Here is a 19,131-nt window from a genome sequence, read left to right as displayed (position 1 = left end):
CTGTGGAGCACCTATTCCAGTGCAGAGTAATTTTAGAATCCATAGTGGGTCTGGTCACGGTATTCCTCACGGTGAATTCATGGACCAGAGGGCTAGGGATGAAGAACATCCAGGGAGCCTGAATCTAGTGGACTCTCCTGAGGGAAAAGAGCACGCGTGATCACCTCAGTGGAGGGAAAAGCGCTTTGTGCAAGCGGAACACCGGTCAGATGTTCCGCATTCCCGAGATCTACGTGCTCAGACCTGAGAAAACATGGGGCGATACCGACTCAGCCCTGAGATTCTAAAATCTCATATAGGTATTGGGTGTTGCCCAGCCCACTGCTCTGCATATGTCTGCTAGGGAGGTGCCATTAGCCAGTGCCTCACGAGGATGCCACATTTCTGCGTCGAGTGTGCTCGAACCCACAAGGGGCGGGCACAGCCTGGGTGTGATAGGCTACTCAGCTACTCAGAACATCTAAAGCTCTGCGTGTGGTCCACATAAGTATGCAAAACATGCACGGACACAGCAGCGACAAGGCTGGGTCTGCCTCCTCCCAGGGCAGGCTTGCAGTATCACTACCTGGTCCCTGAAGTGTTTCAGTAGGAACCATGGGCACGTAGCCTGGTCGCGGTCTTAGGGCGACATGGGTGTCTGCGGACTGAACTCCAGGCAAGTGTGGCTGACAGATAACGCTTGCAGGTCCCCAACCTCTCTTGCAGAAATGAGAGCACTTACCCAACTTCGCGTCACTGCCTGGTAGAGGGAGCTCTGGCTTGGATGATCGTGTCTATGACAGCAGGTGGTAGGCCACTTAGACTTAGGTCCAGATGCTCCAAAGGAAGAGATGGCGAGGCGAGTTGTGACATATAGCGTGGCGTCGCTAAGGATTACAGCCAGCAATTCTAGGCAGTTGATTTGCCAACCCATCCCAACCTCAACCCTGTTTGGAGTTATCTGTGGTGACCAGAATGTGTTGGGACACCTACTGTATGGGGACTCATGTCCACAGAAAACAGAGGTCTGTCCAGGGATTGAAAATCTGGCGGCAGGCGGGGTGATGAACACACGGTGCATGCCGCGGCGCCATGCCCATCTTGGGACTCGAGTCAGTGCTGAAGTGGTCTCATATGCATCAACCCCAGTGGTGCGACCACCGCAGGAGGATGCCATATGCCCCAGGAGCCTCTGGAATTGTTTTAGAGGAACCACTGTGCCTGGCTTGAATAAGGTGAGGCATTTCAGCACCAACTGATCGAGCTCGTTGGTGAGGCACGCTGTCATTGAGACTGAGTCTAAATCCATGCCGAGATGCTTTGAACTGGGGTGAGCTTGCTCTTTTCCCAGTTGACCTTAAGCCCTAGACTGCAGGGCGCACAGTGACTCTCGAGTTATAATGCGTGAGCATTTTGAGCGGAAGTTTGTGTAAGGCCGGTTGAAAACTCACAAGTCCAAGATCGGTTGTAAGCCACCGCCTTTCTTTGAGTGCGATGAAGTAAGGTCTGTAAAAACCTTCTTCATCTTGGCTGGAGGGACAGGCTCTATCTAAAGGATTGCGATCTCCGCACAAAGGGTGTTGTCGTATTCTCCATCCACCAAGGTAAAGCGGATGCCGCCGAAAGAGGCGATGGCCTGGTGAACTGAATCGCCTAGCCGAGTCGGATGGGCCTGGCCAACCAGAGCGACAGGTTATGATGTGAGAGCCATGCATCCAAGCTACGTCGCGAGGGGCACATCCTGGATCTCGACTAGATTCAGCCATAGATGGCGCTCCTGGACCCGAGGGTGGCCATCGCCTGCCTGGTTTGTCGAAGTCGCGCAGTTTCTGCAACACGTCGGGGTCAGGACTATCCAAGAGCACATCTTTGAGTGCCTTGGCCTGGTGAACTTGTTCAGGAGGGTTCCAGTCCAGCCCCACGCTGACGGTGGCCAGTCGAGTCTTCCACGTCAAGCGCCAGCACGCTCTCCGATGCAGTGTTGAACTCATCATCCAGCTCGGGAGGGCCCCCTGTCTTCATGAAATCTTATATTGCATCCATGTAGACATTAATAGTAAATTATGACTACTAAAAAGAACTAAAAAGGCCTGTTGTATTGGAAATCATGTAGTGTGTAATTGAACCAAGGCTACGTATATGTCTAACTACATTTATCAAAAGAACTACATTTAAATATAGCATCATCCCAGTTCAAAAATACCCTTCTATTTAACACCGAACAGAGGTACTTTAATTTCAGGGAACACAAAATTGAGATGGAACCACAGAAATTAAAGTCAAACTGTGCCCCCATGTGTTGTTGCAATAATGTAATGATGGTCTATATGGGTTTTATCAAGCGGACATACCAGGTTTGATTCCACGTTTGTCCCACTTTTTCCCATTTTGTCCCCACTCTTAAGATTTCCTTTAATATTACTTATAAGAATAAATAAAAATATGCTTTTGTTGCTATTCACACAGTGCAAAGAGCCACTGCATTAATATTTTCTCACAGTTGGGTAAAACTTTTAGAGGAGGTAAAAATTACAGAAATGTTTTAAAAAGCGTAATTTAAAAAGTATTGGAGAGGAAAAATAAATGGAATATGGCATAAAACTAGGATATTATTGATTCAAACTATTTGTAGCAAGTAAGTGATGGAAAACAATGTTGCCATATGGCAACATAGTACCATAAAGGGTTAAACTTATTTTTGTATGGTTTATTTGTATACTGATCAAACACTGCAACATCATGTGACTTGTGAGTGAGTCAGAAATAGAAACCAGTTTGGCAAAAGGCTGAAACCTGTATGACAACATTTGATTGAAGCTGATTTGAATGCGTTTAAAAATGAAGGGTTGGACTTGTATGCACTGTACAGTCATATCTGTAGACTGCCAGATAATTAGATGGCTAAAGAACTATTTTTTTTTTTAAAGAAATCAAACGATACATAAACACATTTTGGTGCTGGGCAGCTGAATGTATTGTAGTCTTGCAAGACCTTATTTATATGAATTCAAGTGATTGTATGATTCTCTTTTTGAAACAATCCCTCTGAGCTTCAGAGAAAACACTGCAAAAGACCAAAAACTTAAGTGACTTCTTCAAGAAAAAATGACAGAAATCCATGCAGGTAAGTAAAATATATATATATATATATGTTAAATGATTATATATAAAACTTAAAACAGCTACACTGTATTTTCACATTGGATTGGTCATTAAATGATTGACATTAAAGACCATCAAAAAATCGAAATGTTTTCATTGTTCATGTTAGTACATTTTAAATGCCAAGCAGAGCTGAGACACATTTTTAATATAAGCTTTTGCCTCTCTAAATATAATCAGATTACATGACTCATTTATATATACATACAGTATATATGATATATATATATATATATATATATATATATATATATATATATATATATATATATATATATATACACACACACACATATTACGTATTCCTTTTGCTTCAAAAAAACTTTGTACTTATACAAACTGACTTGTAACAAGTTCCAAATAATTCCTCCATCCTCGCAGTTGCATTTAAGTCACACACTTACTCTCACAGAACTGCTAAATAAACATACGTATGAACATAATTCATGTTTTAAATGTATTCTACATAAATATTACTTTTGACATTTGTGTATCCCAAGTAAAATTTCGATTCAACTCAATTGGCAGTCAGTAATTGAAACCTGATATATATATATATTTAAAACGAAAAGACATTACAGGTATGTTACAGATATGAGCTCACATTCAGATCTGCCTCCATTCCGGTAGGCAATGCCCACTTTTCACAATCCAATCAACAACCGATGGATAAAATCAAGTTCCCACCATATTTTTTTCTTTTTTTAATAAGCCATTTCACTCATGTATGTATATCTGTAGGCTGGAGATCTCCAAATGGGGATGGTATCTCCAAAAGGGGGTTGTGCCAACTCCAAAACAAGGCGTCACTTCCACACACAGTTAAGGAAAGGGTTATGTAAGAGGCTCCCTACATCTTTAATGGCAGTTTGGAGCTCCCGCCTCTTTTTGGAGCTCTGCCTGCAGCTAAATCCTTCTCGTTTCACTTGGAAATACGTCACAATATGAAAGTAAAGTCTGTCACAGCTCATGCCGAAAGTGCACTTGACTACATTATGCATCTGGATATGCTCTTCTCCTTAACCTAATCATTATTTGACAAATTAGTGCGATAGAAAATGTACAGATGTCTTACTCTTTTTAATTAAAAATTAGCTTTACCGTGGTATTAGCTATGTAAATTGTGCCAGACAATCTTTGTAAATGAAGCACAATCTACAAAGGAGGCACGTTTGTGTGGATTGAATGACAATTACTTAATTTAAATGCTCAAGGTTAGTGAATGAGACGCAGGTACAAATAATGTGCATTTATGTTCTTACATCAGCTCTTTTATTCCTCTCGTGTCTCAGATCTGAGGATTGCACTGCTGGGTAACAGAGGAACAGGGAAGAGTTCTGCTGCAAACACCATTCTGGACAGAGATGCATTTCGAGTACAATTCTCTGCACGTGCTGTCACTCAAAGTTGCGAGAGAAGACGACGAGAAGCGGATGGAAGGACCATCTCAGTGATTGACACTCCAGGACTGTTTGATACATCATTGACTAAAGAGCAACTGGAGGCTGAAATGGAGAACCTCGCTCGCATGTCTGATCCTGGTCTTCATGCGTTCCTGCTGGTCATCAGACTGGATGTTGGACTCACAGATAAGGAGAAGAACATGCTGAAATGGATTCAGAAGTACTTGGAAGAGACGCTACACGCTACACCTTCATTCTGTTCACTCATGCTGATCAGCTGAATGGTGAACCTTTAGATGATTTCGTCATGGAAAGTCTTAGTTTTCGGTCATTGATTCGCAGCTGTGGTGGCAGATATCACTCATTCAACAATGTGGACAGAGAGAATCGAGATCAGGTCACAGAGCTGCTGGAGAGGATTACAGATATCAATAAGGAGTGTCACTTTACTTTAAAGATGTTTAAAATGGCCCAGAATGACAGACATGCGAAGGAAGTTTCATTAATTGTGGCAGCATTTGGAACAATATTAGGACTGGGAGCATTTCTTGCTTCTGGAGGGTTAAACTGGCTCCTAGTTTTCGTATGTTCAAAACGTTAGTTGGTACATACAAAATGAACACCTGCTTCTGGTAGTTTATACCCAATTCTGCTTCATACATTTTAGATAGAACTGCTTGACATGGGGCGAACAGTTCGAGGAAAGACGCAGTTTTGGTTTGATTTTCTCAACAACAAAAAAATGAATGCCCTTTAAAATGACTGGTTGGAGAGTCTCTCCATTTGATATGAACACTTTAATTTAGGTTTCATTAATTTAGTATTAATTGATGCAGTGGCGTGCACAGACTTTAATAGAGGCAGAGGTGGAATGATTAAAAAATGGGCACTGATTCTAACATTTTATTTAATGTGTAGTAATTCAATAAAAGTTGCATTGAGTCAAAATTGCGTTGTTGATAGAGGGAAGAAAAAAATCACAGAAAGGTCGCATCTGTGTATAAGTGGCACTGACGGAGAATGCAAATGGCCGGCACTAGGACCTGAGAGCCACCGACTTCCCGTCAGCCAGTTGGCATGTAGGTACTCTGACATCACATCGCAGGAAATCCCGTTTCCGGGTTCTTTCGAGCAGCAGATTTCAATGGTGGAAATAGGCAACGCTGCAGTTTAAATGATCTTTTACGTTTTATTGAATGTAAAGATGCATTTTAATGTTAATAAAAGTTATAATAAATGGTTTATCTATGGTTTACAGTGAAGAGATTATGGATTATTTTCTGAAATATCAGCAAAACATGTTTAAACTTGGTTCAATGAGCCTGTATGAATTAGCCAAATCAATTATCAATAAAGAGTATTCATTATGTGTGGTTACATGTAATTTAGATGTTCATACAAACTCTCATTTTATTTGTGTAGTTCTCGAAATCCATACAATGTATATAGCTGACAAACCAATTTACTGTAAAATCTATAGGTTTACCAAATGGTTCAGTGATAAAACATGAAGATCAGTTGGATTAAGTGTTGGTCAAATGTATTCACACAATCAGAAGAGAAGCATATCAAAAGTATTGTGAGCATTGCATTATGAAAGACAATAACTTCATATGAAAGGTTTTTCTTTGATGATGCACTGACTAGGTGTGGTGAAAAGGTTATTGTGTAGTTCTTTGTGTTGTACTTAGTCAGTTGAACATGTGATTACATGTTTGCAAAAACAGCCTTTTTGATGATCTGCTTTGAGTTTGTACTGAGAGATAATAACGAATAAACAGAGATGATCGGTGCTAATTAATTTTGTCTAAAAACTCCATGAGTAACATTCTCAAAGTGCGTCTGTGTGTATGTGTGTGTGTGTTTGTGCATGTGTGTGCGTGTGTGTGTGTGTGTGTGTGTGTGTGTGTGTGTGTGTGTGTGTGTGTGTGTGTGTGTGCGTGTAGAAATAAAAATAAAATATGGAAATTTAGGCTATACATAAAGAAATACAGAAAGGTAGAAATAAATAATTAAGGTAATAAATAAATGTGGAAATAAATAAATACAATTATACATAAATAAGGAAATACAAGTATAAATGCTTATTTCAGATTTTAACATTTATTTATGTGTTTATATACACATTTTCATTTTTTTACATTCATTTGCAAATTTTTGTATATATTATTTAACAGTGTAGCAAATTAACACCTTCAACCTTTATTACTCTCAGGTTAGGTAAAGTAAGAATCTGGCCTAAATTATAACATGAATTATACTTACAATCAGAAGACTACTTTGAAGTATGTTCGGGCTCACGGACCAAAACACAAAAACATTGCTAGTCAAGTCTTATTGTAATCTATCAAATTGTTTTATTTGGTTACAATGTTCTTATCGATCAAAATGTATAGGTAAGTAAAAAATACAAAATTCAAAATTCATCAAAAAGTATTTTATGGTTAGGATCACAGTATGTGAACGGTGTGTACACATATAAAGTGAGGTATCTAGCAATAAGAGTGAACTGACGCACAGAAGTTACAATGGTGTTTTTGTAGGCATTGTTCATTCAGTGTGCTGGAAAGTTGGGATTTAAAATACATTCACTTTCGCTTCTACAGCAGTTCAACAAGCGGGAGGAATAATTTCAAGCAATAATGGAATCACAATGTGAAGGACAGCATGAAGGTCTATCATCTATCTATCTATCTATCTATCTATCTATCTATCTATCTATCTATCTATCTATCTATCTATCTATCTATCTGTCTGTCTGTCTGTCTGTCTGTCTGTCTGTCTGTCTGTCTGTCTGTCTATCTATCTATCTTTCTGTCTGTCTGTCTGTCTTTCTGTCTATCTATCATTCTATCTGTCTGTCTGTCTGTGTCTGTCTGATTGTATCTCTGTTTGTCTGTATCTCTGTCTGTCTGTGTCTGTATCTCTGTCTGTGTCTGTCTGTGTCTGTATCTCTGTCTGTGTCTGTCTGTCTGTCTGTCTGTCTGTCTGTCTGTATCTCTGTTTGTCTGTATCTCTGTCAGTCTGTATCTCTGACTATCTGTGTCTGTCTGTCTGTCTGTATCTCTGTTTGTCTGTATTTCTGTCTGTGTCTGTCTGTCTGTCTGTCTGTCTGTATCTCTGTTTGTCTGTATTTCTGTCTGTCTGTGTCTGTATTTCTGTCTGTCTGTATCTCTGTCTGTGTCTGTCTGTCTGTATCTCTGTCTGTGTCTGTATCTCTGTCTGTCTGTATCTCTGTTTGTCTGCATCTCTGTATGTCTGTCTGTCTGTCTGTGTCTGTCTGTCTGTATCTCTGTTTGTCTGTATCTGTCTGTCTGTATCTCTGTCTGTCTGTATCTCTGTCTGTATCTCTGTCTGTCTGTCTGTCTGTATCTCTGTTTGTCTGTCTGTCTGTATCTCTGTCTGTCTGTATCTCTGTCTGTATCTCTGTCTGTCTGTCTGTCTGTCTGTATCTCTGTCTGTCTGTCTGTCTGTATCTCTGTTTGTCTGTATCTGTCTGTCTGTATCTCTGTCTGTCTGTATCTCTGTCTGTCTGTCTGTCTGTCTGTCTGTGTCTGTCTGTATCTCTGTATGTCTGTATCTCTGTTTGTCTGTATCTCTGTCTGTCTGTGCATGTCTGTCTGTATCTCTTTCTGTCTGTGTCTGTCTGTCTGTAGGGCTTGGTATTGTCAACCACCTCATGATACAATACATACCAGCTGAATAAATGCATAGAAACATGGATGATGAATATGTAATACAGCTTTCTCTGGAAATTTATATGAATAGAAATTGTAAGAACTGTATGTATTTTGATGCCCTCGCCATTCGTGTATTGACATTAAAGCTGAAGACGTTGACATTGAAGGTTTGGCAAGAGTGCGCTGAATTTAAGCAGAAGTTGGATTGGTGAAACTGCGTGCGCAAATTGCTGTTATTTCAGTGTCTGTCTCCTATTATAAAGCACCAGCGTTATAAACAAAGACAGCAAAGACAGGTTGGTAGTGTAAATGGACTGTATGTAATATATTAGAAGAATAAAAATATGGACTTATGTTCGTTTGTGCATTAACTGCATCCATGATGAATGTCGTACATATTTCGATAATGACTCGCTCTTTTTATACGTGTAGAAAATTCCACAATTGGAATCTAATAATAAATCACATCTTTTAATATTCATCAGAATTTATATATAAACTGTTATATTATAGAAAAATGTAAGTATTTTTAATTATTTTCATCTACTGACACACAAATAATGGCTAGTATTTATAGTGATTGTTACTAGCACGCACTTCCCTTCTACCGGTTGATTTTTATATGTGAAAATAAACCAAAATTATTTCTAAATTCAAATAACATAAAGCATTTTACCCTCTCCAACTTCTTCCTTTTTACAATGACTTTAAAATCGCTCTATGGCCAGTGTACTGTACATTAGATCATACAATACAACTTTAAATATAAACATAACAATAATGATAATTGAAAAATAAACCAACCAAACTTATATACAGTATAGTTTAACACAAATCTCATAAAGTGCTACAATTCTGACATGGACTTAATTTTATGTTCCACCATATATTCATGATTTGGACATGAACTGAGTTTAGACTTTGCGCTGAAAACAGACATGCTTCTGAAACTTCTGATCTATTTCTCAGGAAAATAACAAATTGCATTTTAAGTCACTTTATTCCATTTTTTTGCATAAACACTTACTCTCACGCCTATTTGTGTTTATTGCTAGCACACAAATTGCCCTTAGAATGACCACTCTCACGAAAATCCGTTATTTTGCGTTGCGCTTAGCATGGCCACAAACATAGAGCCTATTGTGTTTGATTAATCATTAATGTGTAACATGGACACTGTAAATTAAAACTGAATCACTCTGATTCCATCTCTTTCTCATGTAGATCTGAGGATTGCAGTGCTTGGTAATACTGGATCGGGAAAGAGTTCAACTGCAAACACCATTTTGGGCAGAAAATGGTTTAGAGTGAATTTCTCCCCTCTTGCCGTCACTCAAACTTGTGAGAGAAAAAAAGGAAAAGTGAATGAAAAAAACACCTTAGTCATTGACACTCCTGGACTGTTCAATACATCACTGACGGAAGAGAAACTGAAAGCTGAAATGAAGAACCTTGCTAGCATGTCCGATCCTGGTCTTCATGCATTCCTGTTGGTCATCAAACTGGGTGTGAGATTCACAGTTAAGGAAAGGAATATTATGCAATGGATTCAGAGTCATTTTGGAGAAGATGCTGCACGCTACACCATCATTCTCTTCACCCATGCTGATCAGCTGAATGATGCACCTTTAGAGGAATATATCATAGAAAGTCCTGATCTCATGTCACTGATTCACAGCTGTGGTGACAGATATCACTCATTCAACAATAACTACATAGAGAATCGAGATCAGGTCACAAAGCTGCTGGAGAAGATTGATAAAATGGTGGAAACCAACAAGGGACATCACTCCACTTTAGAGAAGTTTAAAGAGGCCCAGAAACATTATAAACCGATGGAAGTTTTGGGAGCATTGGGATTTGGGTTATTTGGACTAGCAATTGTTGCTGTAGTGGCACTGAGGCATTAGCAGTAGCAGAAGAATGGCTAAAGGTATGACACAATCGAGTCAGTTTCCCTACACTCTTGACTACTTATTTATTCAAATATATTACAATATAATTTCAATAAATGGATTCTATTGTTATGATCAACAACTTTAAATTAAAGTTTTTAATTTAACTGCATCATTCACAATGCTTCATATGACTGTTATTCATTCCCTCATTAAAGATGTTAAGGACACAGTCTTGTACTTTTGTATTTTGTCCAATTTTTAAATAATTAATTTGCTTCAAATCAAAGTTTGTAATGTTGTGATTCATCTCTGAGCTGGTTGGTTTGGTTCATGGCTCTCAGCGCTTTCATAATATATTGTATGAAATTCCTATGGGATTAAAGAATGGGAAAAATACTTACGGAACCAAGACAGGTGAACCAAGACCAACGTGACTAAGTGTGCAGGCACAATTGCACTCTATTCTCATCCCAAACTCATATTCAAGGTGGTACACAGTTTTTGTAAATAAAATCATAATTCATACTTCAAACAATGGCATTCTAGGGCATTCGGTGCTTCCAATTTTATGGCAACAGTTTGGGGAGAGCCCTTATCTATTCCAGCATGGAAATGCCCCTGTGCACAAAGCATAAAGTCCATAAAGAAATGGTTTATAATTGTGATGTGGAAGAAATTGACTGGCCTGCACAAAGCCCAGACCTGAACCCCACTGAACACCTTTGGGGTGAATTGGAATGCCAACTGAAAGCCAGGCCCAATCGCCCAACAGCAGTGCTTCATTCATGCTGGCTTCTAAAACTGTGTAAAGCTGTAATCCCTACTGTACATTTATTTAATTCAACAGAATGGCATTACTAATCAAATTGTGCTTTGTTGTGCCCAAGACAAAAAAATGACCAAAATGGCAATTGCGACTGGGGTGGCTAGGCTTTGGTCCATGCTGGGCACGACCATCCCTGGCCACCCCCTAGCTCTGGCTGTGTGTGCATTAAGGTGCATAAAGGAAGGAAATAATGGCAAATTTCATATAATACAGTTTGATATAAAGCAACTTTTACTTTCGACCAATGGCCCTCAAACTAGTTACATTTTTTGCCCTTTGAAGAAAAAAGTTTGCACCTCTAACATAGATTAAATGAATTTTTCTTTGTGTACTATTTAGTATAGTACACTAAATTAGTGTACTGTGGGTCACTTTGAACATAAGATCCTGTTAAATGGCATGTAACCAAGTTTCAAGTCCAATACATTCAACTACCTGCTATATTGACAATGACCACCAGGAGTTTAATTAGTGCAGTTTAATTAGAACCCTGTTAAAAGCTACTTTAATATATATTGCAAATTGGTTTTTCCCCCTCTAAACGAGGTAATGCATAAGCATACAAATTATTATGTACATCTACATGCAACAAAATATTTAATGAGTAATACAGTAATTAGGTCCAGCCTAATAAATAATAAAGAACAGCACATGAGTAAATCAGTCTCTAAATGTAGTGGTTCATGACCACAGAGATAGGTGGAGAAGATTCTTCTCCTGAGCACTATACCGTAGGTTATGCATAACTGCAAGGAAATTTTACAATATTCAACTCGTTGAACACATAAATGCGACACCTCCATTTTCATATTTGACGACAAATTATATTATTGTCAGTTTGTAGTATGGATCTGTGTGTTCAAGTGGCACTGGCACTGCTCCACCTGCCCATACAGATGCCACAGCTGGTTCCTGTTCATCTGTTAGAGTTAGAATCTGTAATCTGCACTAATTACAGACAATCTGACTCCAAAATTAAAAAAAAAAATATCTCTAATTAAGTTCCCCAGATCTTTTGATAATAGAGTTGATCTTCTGCTACTTTATAATCTTATATACTGTAGCTTTACCAATAACTTTACATTCCTATTTCTGTTACAGCTGAACAAGCAATACGAGCATGAGGTCCAGCCTAACAAGTAATCACCAACAGATATAATCAGACAATTAGAAACAATAAACTCTGTCTTTTAGATTCTGTTAATAAAGATGCTTGAATCTGCTGCTGTAGTCACTCCTCATCCTTCAAGTCCAGTTTTTGCGACTGCTGCAGCTGCTAGAGCTCCTATTAAGAAAACCAAAACTCCTTTAAACCATGTTGCATTCTGTTCTTTCTCCTCCTTTTCGATCTTGTCCTGAACTTTGGCATACATCTCATTAGTGAAGTGCTTTCCTCCATTTCTCTCCACCATTCCTTCGATCTTCTCTAGCAGTTGTCTGACCTGAAAGCGTTTCCACATGTCCTGATTGTTGAATGAGTGATATCTGTGACCAAAACTCTCAGTGAATGCCTGAAGATCTGGATTGTCTTTGATGTGTTCATGTAGTAATTTCCCATTCAGTGCATCAGAATGAGTGAACAGAATGATGGTGAAGTTTAGAGCATCTTCCCCAAAGGTCTCCTGGATCCATTTCACTGTGTTCTTCTCTTCATCTGTGAATCTCTCATCCAGTCTGATCACCAGCAGGAACACATGAGGACCAGGAGCAGACATGTACGCAGACTTCTCTAATTCTGTCTTCAGGTCTTCATTATTGAGAGATGAATCAAACAGTTCTGGAGTTTCAATCACTGTGATGATTCTTCCACCAGCTTCTGCTTCATGTTTCTCAGAAGTGTGACAGACTGATCGTAAACCCGTATTCACTCTGAATGTATTTCTTCCCAGGATGGTGTTTCCTGTTGCACTCTTCCCGGATCCACTTTTACCCAGCAGAACAATCCTCAGATCTGATACTGTAAAGTAAAAGAGAATGTATATGTATGTTAATTTGAAATGTCCACATTCATCATTTATCATGTCCTATATGGATATATTATTAATACTACATAAACTATATATAGGATCGTTGAAACATTGAGTGATCAGGCCAATTTCAGAGTTCTGGTTTAAGACGTGGTCTATTAGGCTTTGGTTACTTGGAGTGCAGAGTAGATGAGTGTATTGATGTCCAAGGGAGTAGCCAGAAAATTACTTTTGGGTGGGCCCCAATAATCTTTGTTTTATTAACAATGGAGAAGAAACACGTTTAAACAGTTCTTTCACACTTTTAGAAATAAGAATGTATGCTCCAAATAAGAATTGGACATTCCAATTTGGAATGTCCAATTCCCAATGCGCTTTTAATCCTCCTGGTGGCGTAGTGGCTCGCCTCAATTCGGGTGGCAGAGGACGAATCCCAGCTGCCTCCGCGTCTGAGACGTCAACCCGCGCATCTTATCACGTGGCTTGTTGAGCATGTTTCCACGGCAACATAATGGATGTGGAGGCTTCACGCCATCCACCACGGCATCCATGCTCAACTCACCACACACCCCACTGAGAACGAACCACATTATAGCAGCCACAAGGAGGTTACCCAATGTGACTCTACCCTCCCTAGCAACCGGGCCCATTTGGTTGTGTAGGAGACCTGGTTGGATTCACTCAGCACACCCTGGAATTCAAACTAGCAAACTAGCGAACTTCAGGGGTGGTAGCAGCGTCTTTACCACTGAGCTAACCAGGCTGCCAAATGTATCCATTTTTAGTAATTTAGTACAGAAAGTACTTTTGAAAAAAAAGAAGTTGCAGTTGATTTTAGTGCAATTACATTATATTAAATCGCTTTCAGGGTCAACCAGTATTTCATCGTCATGGCAACAAATTAGTTGTGTCATGTTAATGCACATATTGTTTGTGTCTTCTGGCTATACATTGGAAACATTGTAAGTGCCTCACTGTAACCACACTTTTAACTGAGGGAGTCAAAATATGAACTGGGCATGTTCGTGATATGCTATGTAGAATTGACCCATTTACCGATTAGTGAGTGATTTTCTGGTGTCACACTCATTTCCTCCTCGATCAAACTTATTTCATGTTCTCTCTCGCTTTGATATCCTTCTGTTTGTGGAGATCTTCTTTCTGGACCGCATCCTTCTTCACTCTCATGTGTGTCACTTCGGTCTTTCTGAACTCTCTTTTCTATTTGTTCTTCTACGGTAACAAGCTCTTGACTGCTGTCCTCTGATATGTCCAACCTTTCTTTCTCATGGACTATTATATCTTCATTTAGGTGTAATCCACTCTCTTGCTGTCTTCTGTCTGTCTCCTCTTGTCGTACCGTCCTCTCTTTCTCTTGTCCATTAATCTTCACGATCATCTCTTTAGTGTAATGTTCTTGCCCGTTCTTCCTCACTACTTCATCAATCTCCTCCAACAAGCTCAGGATCGGTTTCCTATCTCGCTTACTTTTATGAATGAACACATGGCATTTTTCTTCAAAGTAGCTTAGAAGATCTATAGTTCTTCTATTCAGCCTAAACTTGATCCATTCATTCTTAGACATCTCCTGTTTCCCAGTAAACAGCACCAGAGTGTATTTGAAAGCTTTTTCTCCAAAGTTCTCCTGAATGTTTCGTCCAATCTTCCTGACATCCTCAGCAAATCTGTCCAGTCTGACAATGAGCAGGAAGACATGAGGACCAGGATGAGAGAGAGAAAGACTCTTCATCATTTCATTCTGCAGCTCTTCATCAGTCAGTTTAGTGTTGTTGAATCCTGGAGTGTCGATCACTGAGATGTTTCTGTCTTCTACTCGTCCTCTCTGTAGTTCACTCACTAGTGTGCTGCTCTCATTAAACGCCTCTCTGCCCATTATGATGTTGCTTACAGAACTTTTTCCAGCTCCAGTGTTTCCCAGTAACACCATCCTCAAATCCTGTAAAGCAGGTGCTTCATCAGACTCTGTAAAACAAACATAACAATCATTTTAGAGGTAGACTGCACTAATAAAACATACCAAGTATCACGATTACTTTATTATAGCTCATTACCCTTTTTTAAAAATAATTTTACAGTAGTAATCATCTTGAGGTCCCATTAGAAGTTTACTTAGGCCCCCTGATTGAGAACCACGGGTTTACATTAAAGTACTGAACCATGGTAATATTATCTGATACCATTACTGCAGCGTAATATAGGAGTGATGGTAGTGTAGTGGGCTAAAGCACATAACTGTTAATCAGAAGGTTGCTGGTTCGATCCCCAAGCCACCACCATTGTGTCCTTGAGTAAGGCACTTAACTCCAGGTTGCTCTGGTTGGGATTGTCCCTGTAATAAGGGCTCTGTAAGTCGCTTTGGATAAAAGTGTCTGCCAAATGCATGAATGTAAATGTAATACTGCCAGATTATAACATGTAATCTTGACAAAGATTAAGCTCTTAATGTTTTCATCATGAATAATGAAATGCATATTCAAAACGCTCATGAATATTAATCTTAAACTCTAAAACGTTACTAACACACTGGCCTAAAGTGACAATTCTAAGTACAATATGTTGATAATATCTATTCCAATAAATGCTACAATCACAGATCACATTTTTGATATCTGTCAACACGCAGTTGGTCATGTTGCTTTTGTTGTGACGGTTAGTGGACATTTAGACAAATCATTGATACATACATACACTTCCATGAAGGTTTGATAAATATAGTTTTTAATCACATTATTTTCTGTATGTTCTACGTGAGGAAATATGTTTGATTATATCTCTCAAAATAGCTCACTGTTCCGTGACCAACACCCATCTTAACAATGTTGCAGCACACAAGCCTCATCAAGCTTTTTCTCTTACATTGTACAATCTAGTTACACAAGTTGTGTTCGCTTCACATGATCAAAGTCTAAAATAACTATTATTTCAGTTAAATTATACCACAGCAGTTGAAACTCACCTGTATGTGTTGAATTCATTTCTCTATGAATCCTGTCTTTGCTGGTTTGTTGTTGTGTGATCTTTAAGTTTCCAGCAGAACTCACTCAGTCTGAATGAACTGACAGACTCCAAAAGTATTTGAGCAAAACCTGTCATGACAGTGAAACTCCCTCTATTGTGATGAAGAAATTACAATTATACGACCAATGTTATGGTAGGTGTTTGGAATGCGTTCTGTGACGAATTACTCTTTGATTTGATCCTTGGACACACGCAAATGTCTGATGCAGGTCAGTTTAAGTGCAGTTTAATTATAGACACCTTTCAACACTAGCAATTGACACAAACAAGCACAAGATGTAACTATTGTCATCATATAACTCTTTCGTAAACAAAACTTGTTTCCTGGGCTAATTTCAGTCTTTTATAATTAGATTTGAGCTATCACACAGTTAAATAAAGCTCAAAACTGCTGAATAAGACGTCAGTGAATTCATGTCTGGTATTCGTCTGTGATCCACCCTTCACCACATGCTGAACCTGTTGAACGAAGAGAGCAGGAAAACTGTTTATAATGATACAACAGGGCTAAAGCCCCCCCGGGCTAAAATGCACATTTGATTTGATTTTCTCCCAAAACTCTAGATAGCAACAAATCCATCACAGGACTTTCCTGAAAATAATCATGATCAATGACATCATTGTGTGTAATGTCTAAAGGTTGATTTTGAGGCAATTTGATTTGTATTAATATTTAAAATGTAAATGTCTGTAGTTAATGAATATCCCTGAAATTATCACATTTATTTAGAGACAAACTACTTCTTTGTTATTTTCAAAGATTTGTTCAGGGTGATTAAATCAATAGATTTATTGATTTTTTAATAACCGTCCAGTATGTGAAAGGATAGTATTTGGGATAAAAAGTCCCTTGTTTCAGGGGCTAAAGGCCCCCATTAAACAAATGTTTATGTTTTTTCTTTAGTTGGCTGTAAAGATGTGTTCTGAACAATGTTTAAAGTGGGCTCACATTGACTGATACGCTCACAGTAGAGATGAATTTGTTTATAGCATTCTTGAATGTTATGAAATATCAAATGTGATTGAAATGAACAGAACATGGTTAACACATTTATGAATGTAAAGAGATTAATGGAAAGGAGGAGGCGAGAACCGGCTTGACAATATAAATAATAGTTTAATAAGCAACTTAAACAAAAAGACAAACACACAAATGTGTCAGACAGCTGTCCGTAAATCTCTCTCTCTGTCCCCTGCCACATTCATCCCTCATTCTCTCAAGCCGGGGAGCCTCCGGCATGATGTACACCCCCCCCCCCTCTCTTTCCCTGGGGAGGGGCGTGCCTTCCACACCATCTACCGGCAGGCCATCCCTGTCTACCTGGATGAGGGAGGGGACAAGTAGAGGGAAACCAAAAAATTTTAGGCACTTACTGGCAATGTTGCCAAATTAACAAAAGATTTTAAAAAGAGAGAGAAATGCCAACACGGAGCGGATGTGGAAGAGAGAGAGAGGAGAGAGAGAAAAAAAAACACTTTCTTGTCGGTTCTCCGATACACGTATTGGTCCTCGGCCACTCCCCCAACCTCCAACGGACGACAGCCGCGCTTCCCTGGGTGGATCGGAGGCAGTGTTCCGGCCCATGGCTGACAGAACGCCCCGCCACGTTCTCGGTAAACAGAAGAGGTCTCCCCCGCTCCTGGCAGCAGTTGTCCCGCTCCAGGAGGTCGGCCAGGAGCCCCTCATACCCCGCAGTGTTTCAGCGGATGGTAGGGGTCTCCCCCTGCCCCTGGCAGCGGCCCTGACTGCTCCAAGCGGTCAGTTATGAGCCCCTTCTCCCTTCGTGGTCAGCGGCCAGGCTTCTCTGTCCTCTGGCGGTGTGCCACACCAAGTGATAGCAATTGCAAATTTCTGAATCTGACAAGTTGCACACAAGTGAAGGATTTTGTTGCTTATTATTCTGTTGTGCACTACCATAGCTTGATGACCTGAGAAAAGTTTTGAAGGCCAGGCTGGAGGAATCATTAATATCCTCTGACATTAAAAAGCAGTTGCAATGCATATAGCTCATCCTACCAATTCTTAAATAATGCTTTATAATTTTCACACAAATAAGAACTGTTTTTTTCTCATCAAGAGAGTTGATCAAACCTAAAAAAAAAAAGATGAGATAGCCATGTGTTATATCTCATTAGAAAGGTCTCAATTAGTAGAATGAGCAAATGTGTTTCACTCAGAGGTCAAACTGCAGTGAGTTTTAGTGGATGAAATTCCCACAGACACACATAAATATAATTAACAGGAGTGTCTTTTTGTCATGTTTTTTCCTTATTACTTCCAGAAGTTTACATATAGACAATGACATATCATAACTTACAGCAGATGATCCCGATTCAAACGAGCCCAAACACAACATAATATGATGAGTAGATCTCAAAATATTCCTAAAGCAGTGTACCTGGAAAAATGATGCACAAAAGGGCACTTGACACATATTATGTTTGTGTTGTGTTTTGTGTGTGTGGTGTGCGTGTGCATGTGTGTGTTTGTTGTGTTTTGTGTGTGTTGTATGTGTTGTGTTGTCAGTGCGTGTTGTGTGTGTGATGTGTTGTCTGTGCGTGCTGTGTGTGTGTTGTGTGTGTGCGTGTGTTGTATGCATAGGCGGAAATCGCGTGTGTGTGTGTGTGTGGGGGGGGGGGTCAGGGGGGTCAGGACCCCGCTTATCTGAGGATTGTCCCCCCCTAAAATATCATTTAAATATGTGTATTTTAAATAATATAATGATATATAATTGTTTAAGAAATAAAATTATTCAAATGCAAACGGGGCAACAACAAAAACCCCTTGGTGTCCCCTTCAAAAATTGCTCTTGAGAATTGTTATGTTTATTGTCCCCCCCAAAATTTTGATGAAATTTTCGCCCCTGGTTGTATGTGTTGTGTTGTCTGTGTGTGCGTGTAGTGTGTGTTGTGAGTGTTTTGTGCGTGAGTGTGTGTGTTGTGTGTGTGTGTGTTGTATTTGTGCGTGCGTGAGTGTGTGTGTTGTGTGTGTGTGTGTTGTATTTGTGCGTGCGTGAGTGTGTGTGTTGTGTGTGTGTGTGTTGTATTTGTGCGTGCGTGAGTGTGTGTGTTGTGTGCGTGTTGTGTGTGTTGTGTTTGTGCGTGTGTGTTGTGTTTGTGCATTGTCAGAGGACTTTGATGTGTTTAAACACACACATCCACACATGTGCTCATTTA

General features: G+C 39.5%; 2 protein-coding genes across 2 annotated transcripts; one reads left to right on the top strand and one right to left on the bottom strand.

Moving 5' to 3' along the window:
• Positions 1-2,916: 2,916 nt before the first annotated feature.
• Positions 2,917-4,825, top strand: LOC127652025 (GTPase IMAP family member 9-like). Its single transcript, XM_052138088.1, has 2 exons — positions 2,917-3,103; positions 4,434-4,825. The coding sequence occupies exons 1-2, from the start codon at positions 3,085-3,087 to the stop codon at positions 4,823-4,825; spliced, it is 411 nt and encodes a 136-aa protein (XP_051994048.1). The 5' UTR covers positions 2,917-3,084.
• A 6,363-nt stretch (positions 4,826-11,188) lies between these two features.
• Positions 11,189-16,039, bottom strand: LOC127651154 (GTPase IMAP family member 8-like). Its single transcript, XM_052136859.1, has 3 exons — positions 15,893-16,039; positions 13,972-14,898; positions 11,189-12,905 (listed from the first exon to the last, which is right to left on the bottom strand). Exons 1-3 carry the CDS (start codon positions 15,909-15,911, stop codon positions 12,187-12,189), a joined length of 1,665 nt encoding a protein of 554 aa, XP_051992819.1. The 5' UTR covers positions 15,912-16,039; the 3' UTR covers positions 11,189-12,186.
• Positions 16,040-19,131: the final 3,092 nt, after the last annotated feature.

This window comes from Xyrauchen texanus, chromosome 11 (assembly GCF_025860055.1).
Source record: "Xyrauchen texanus isolate HMW12.3.18 chromosome 11, RBS_HiC_50CHRs, whole genome shotgun sequence".
NCBI lineage: Eukaryota > Metazoa > Chordata > Actinopteri > Cypriniformes > Catostomidae > Xyrauchen > Xyrauchen texanus.
This window is presented reverse-complemented; position numbering and strand designations above follow the sequence as displayed.

Coding starts and splice junctions, on each gene's coding strand:
- LOC127651154 (XM_052136859.1), bottom strand. Junction 12,906..13,971: donor AGAAAATCACTCACTAATCG/GTAAATGGGTCA, acceptor TTTACTTTACAG/TATCAGATCTGAGGATTGTT.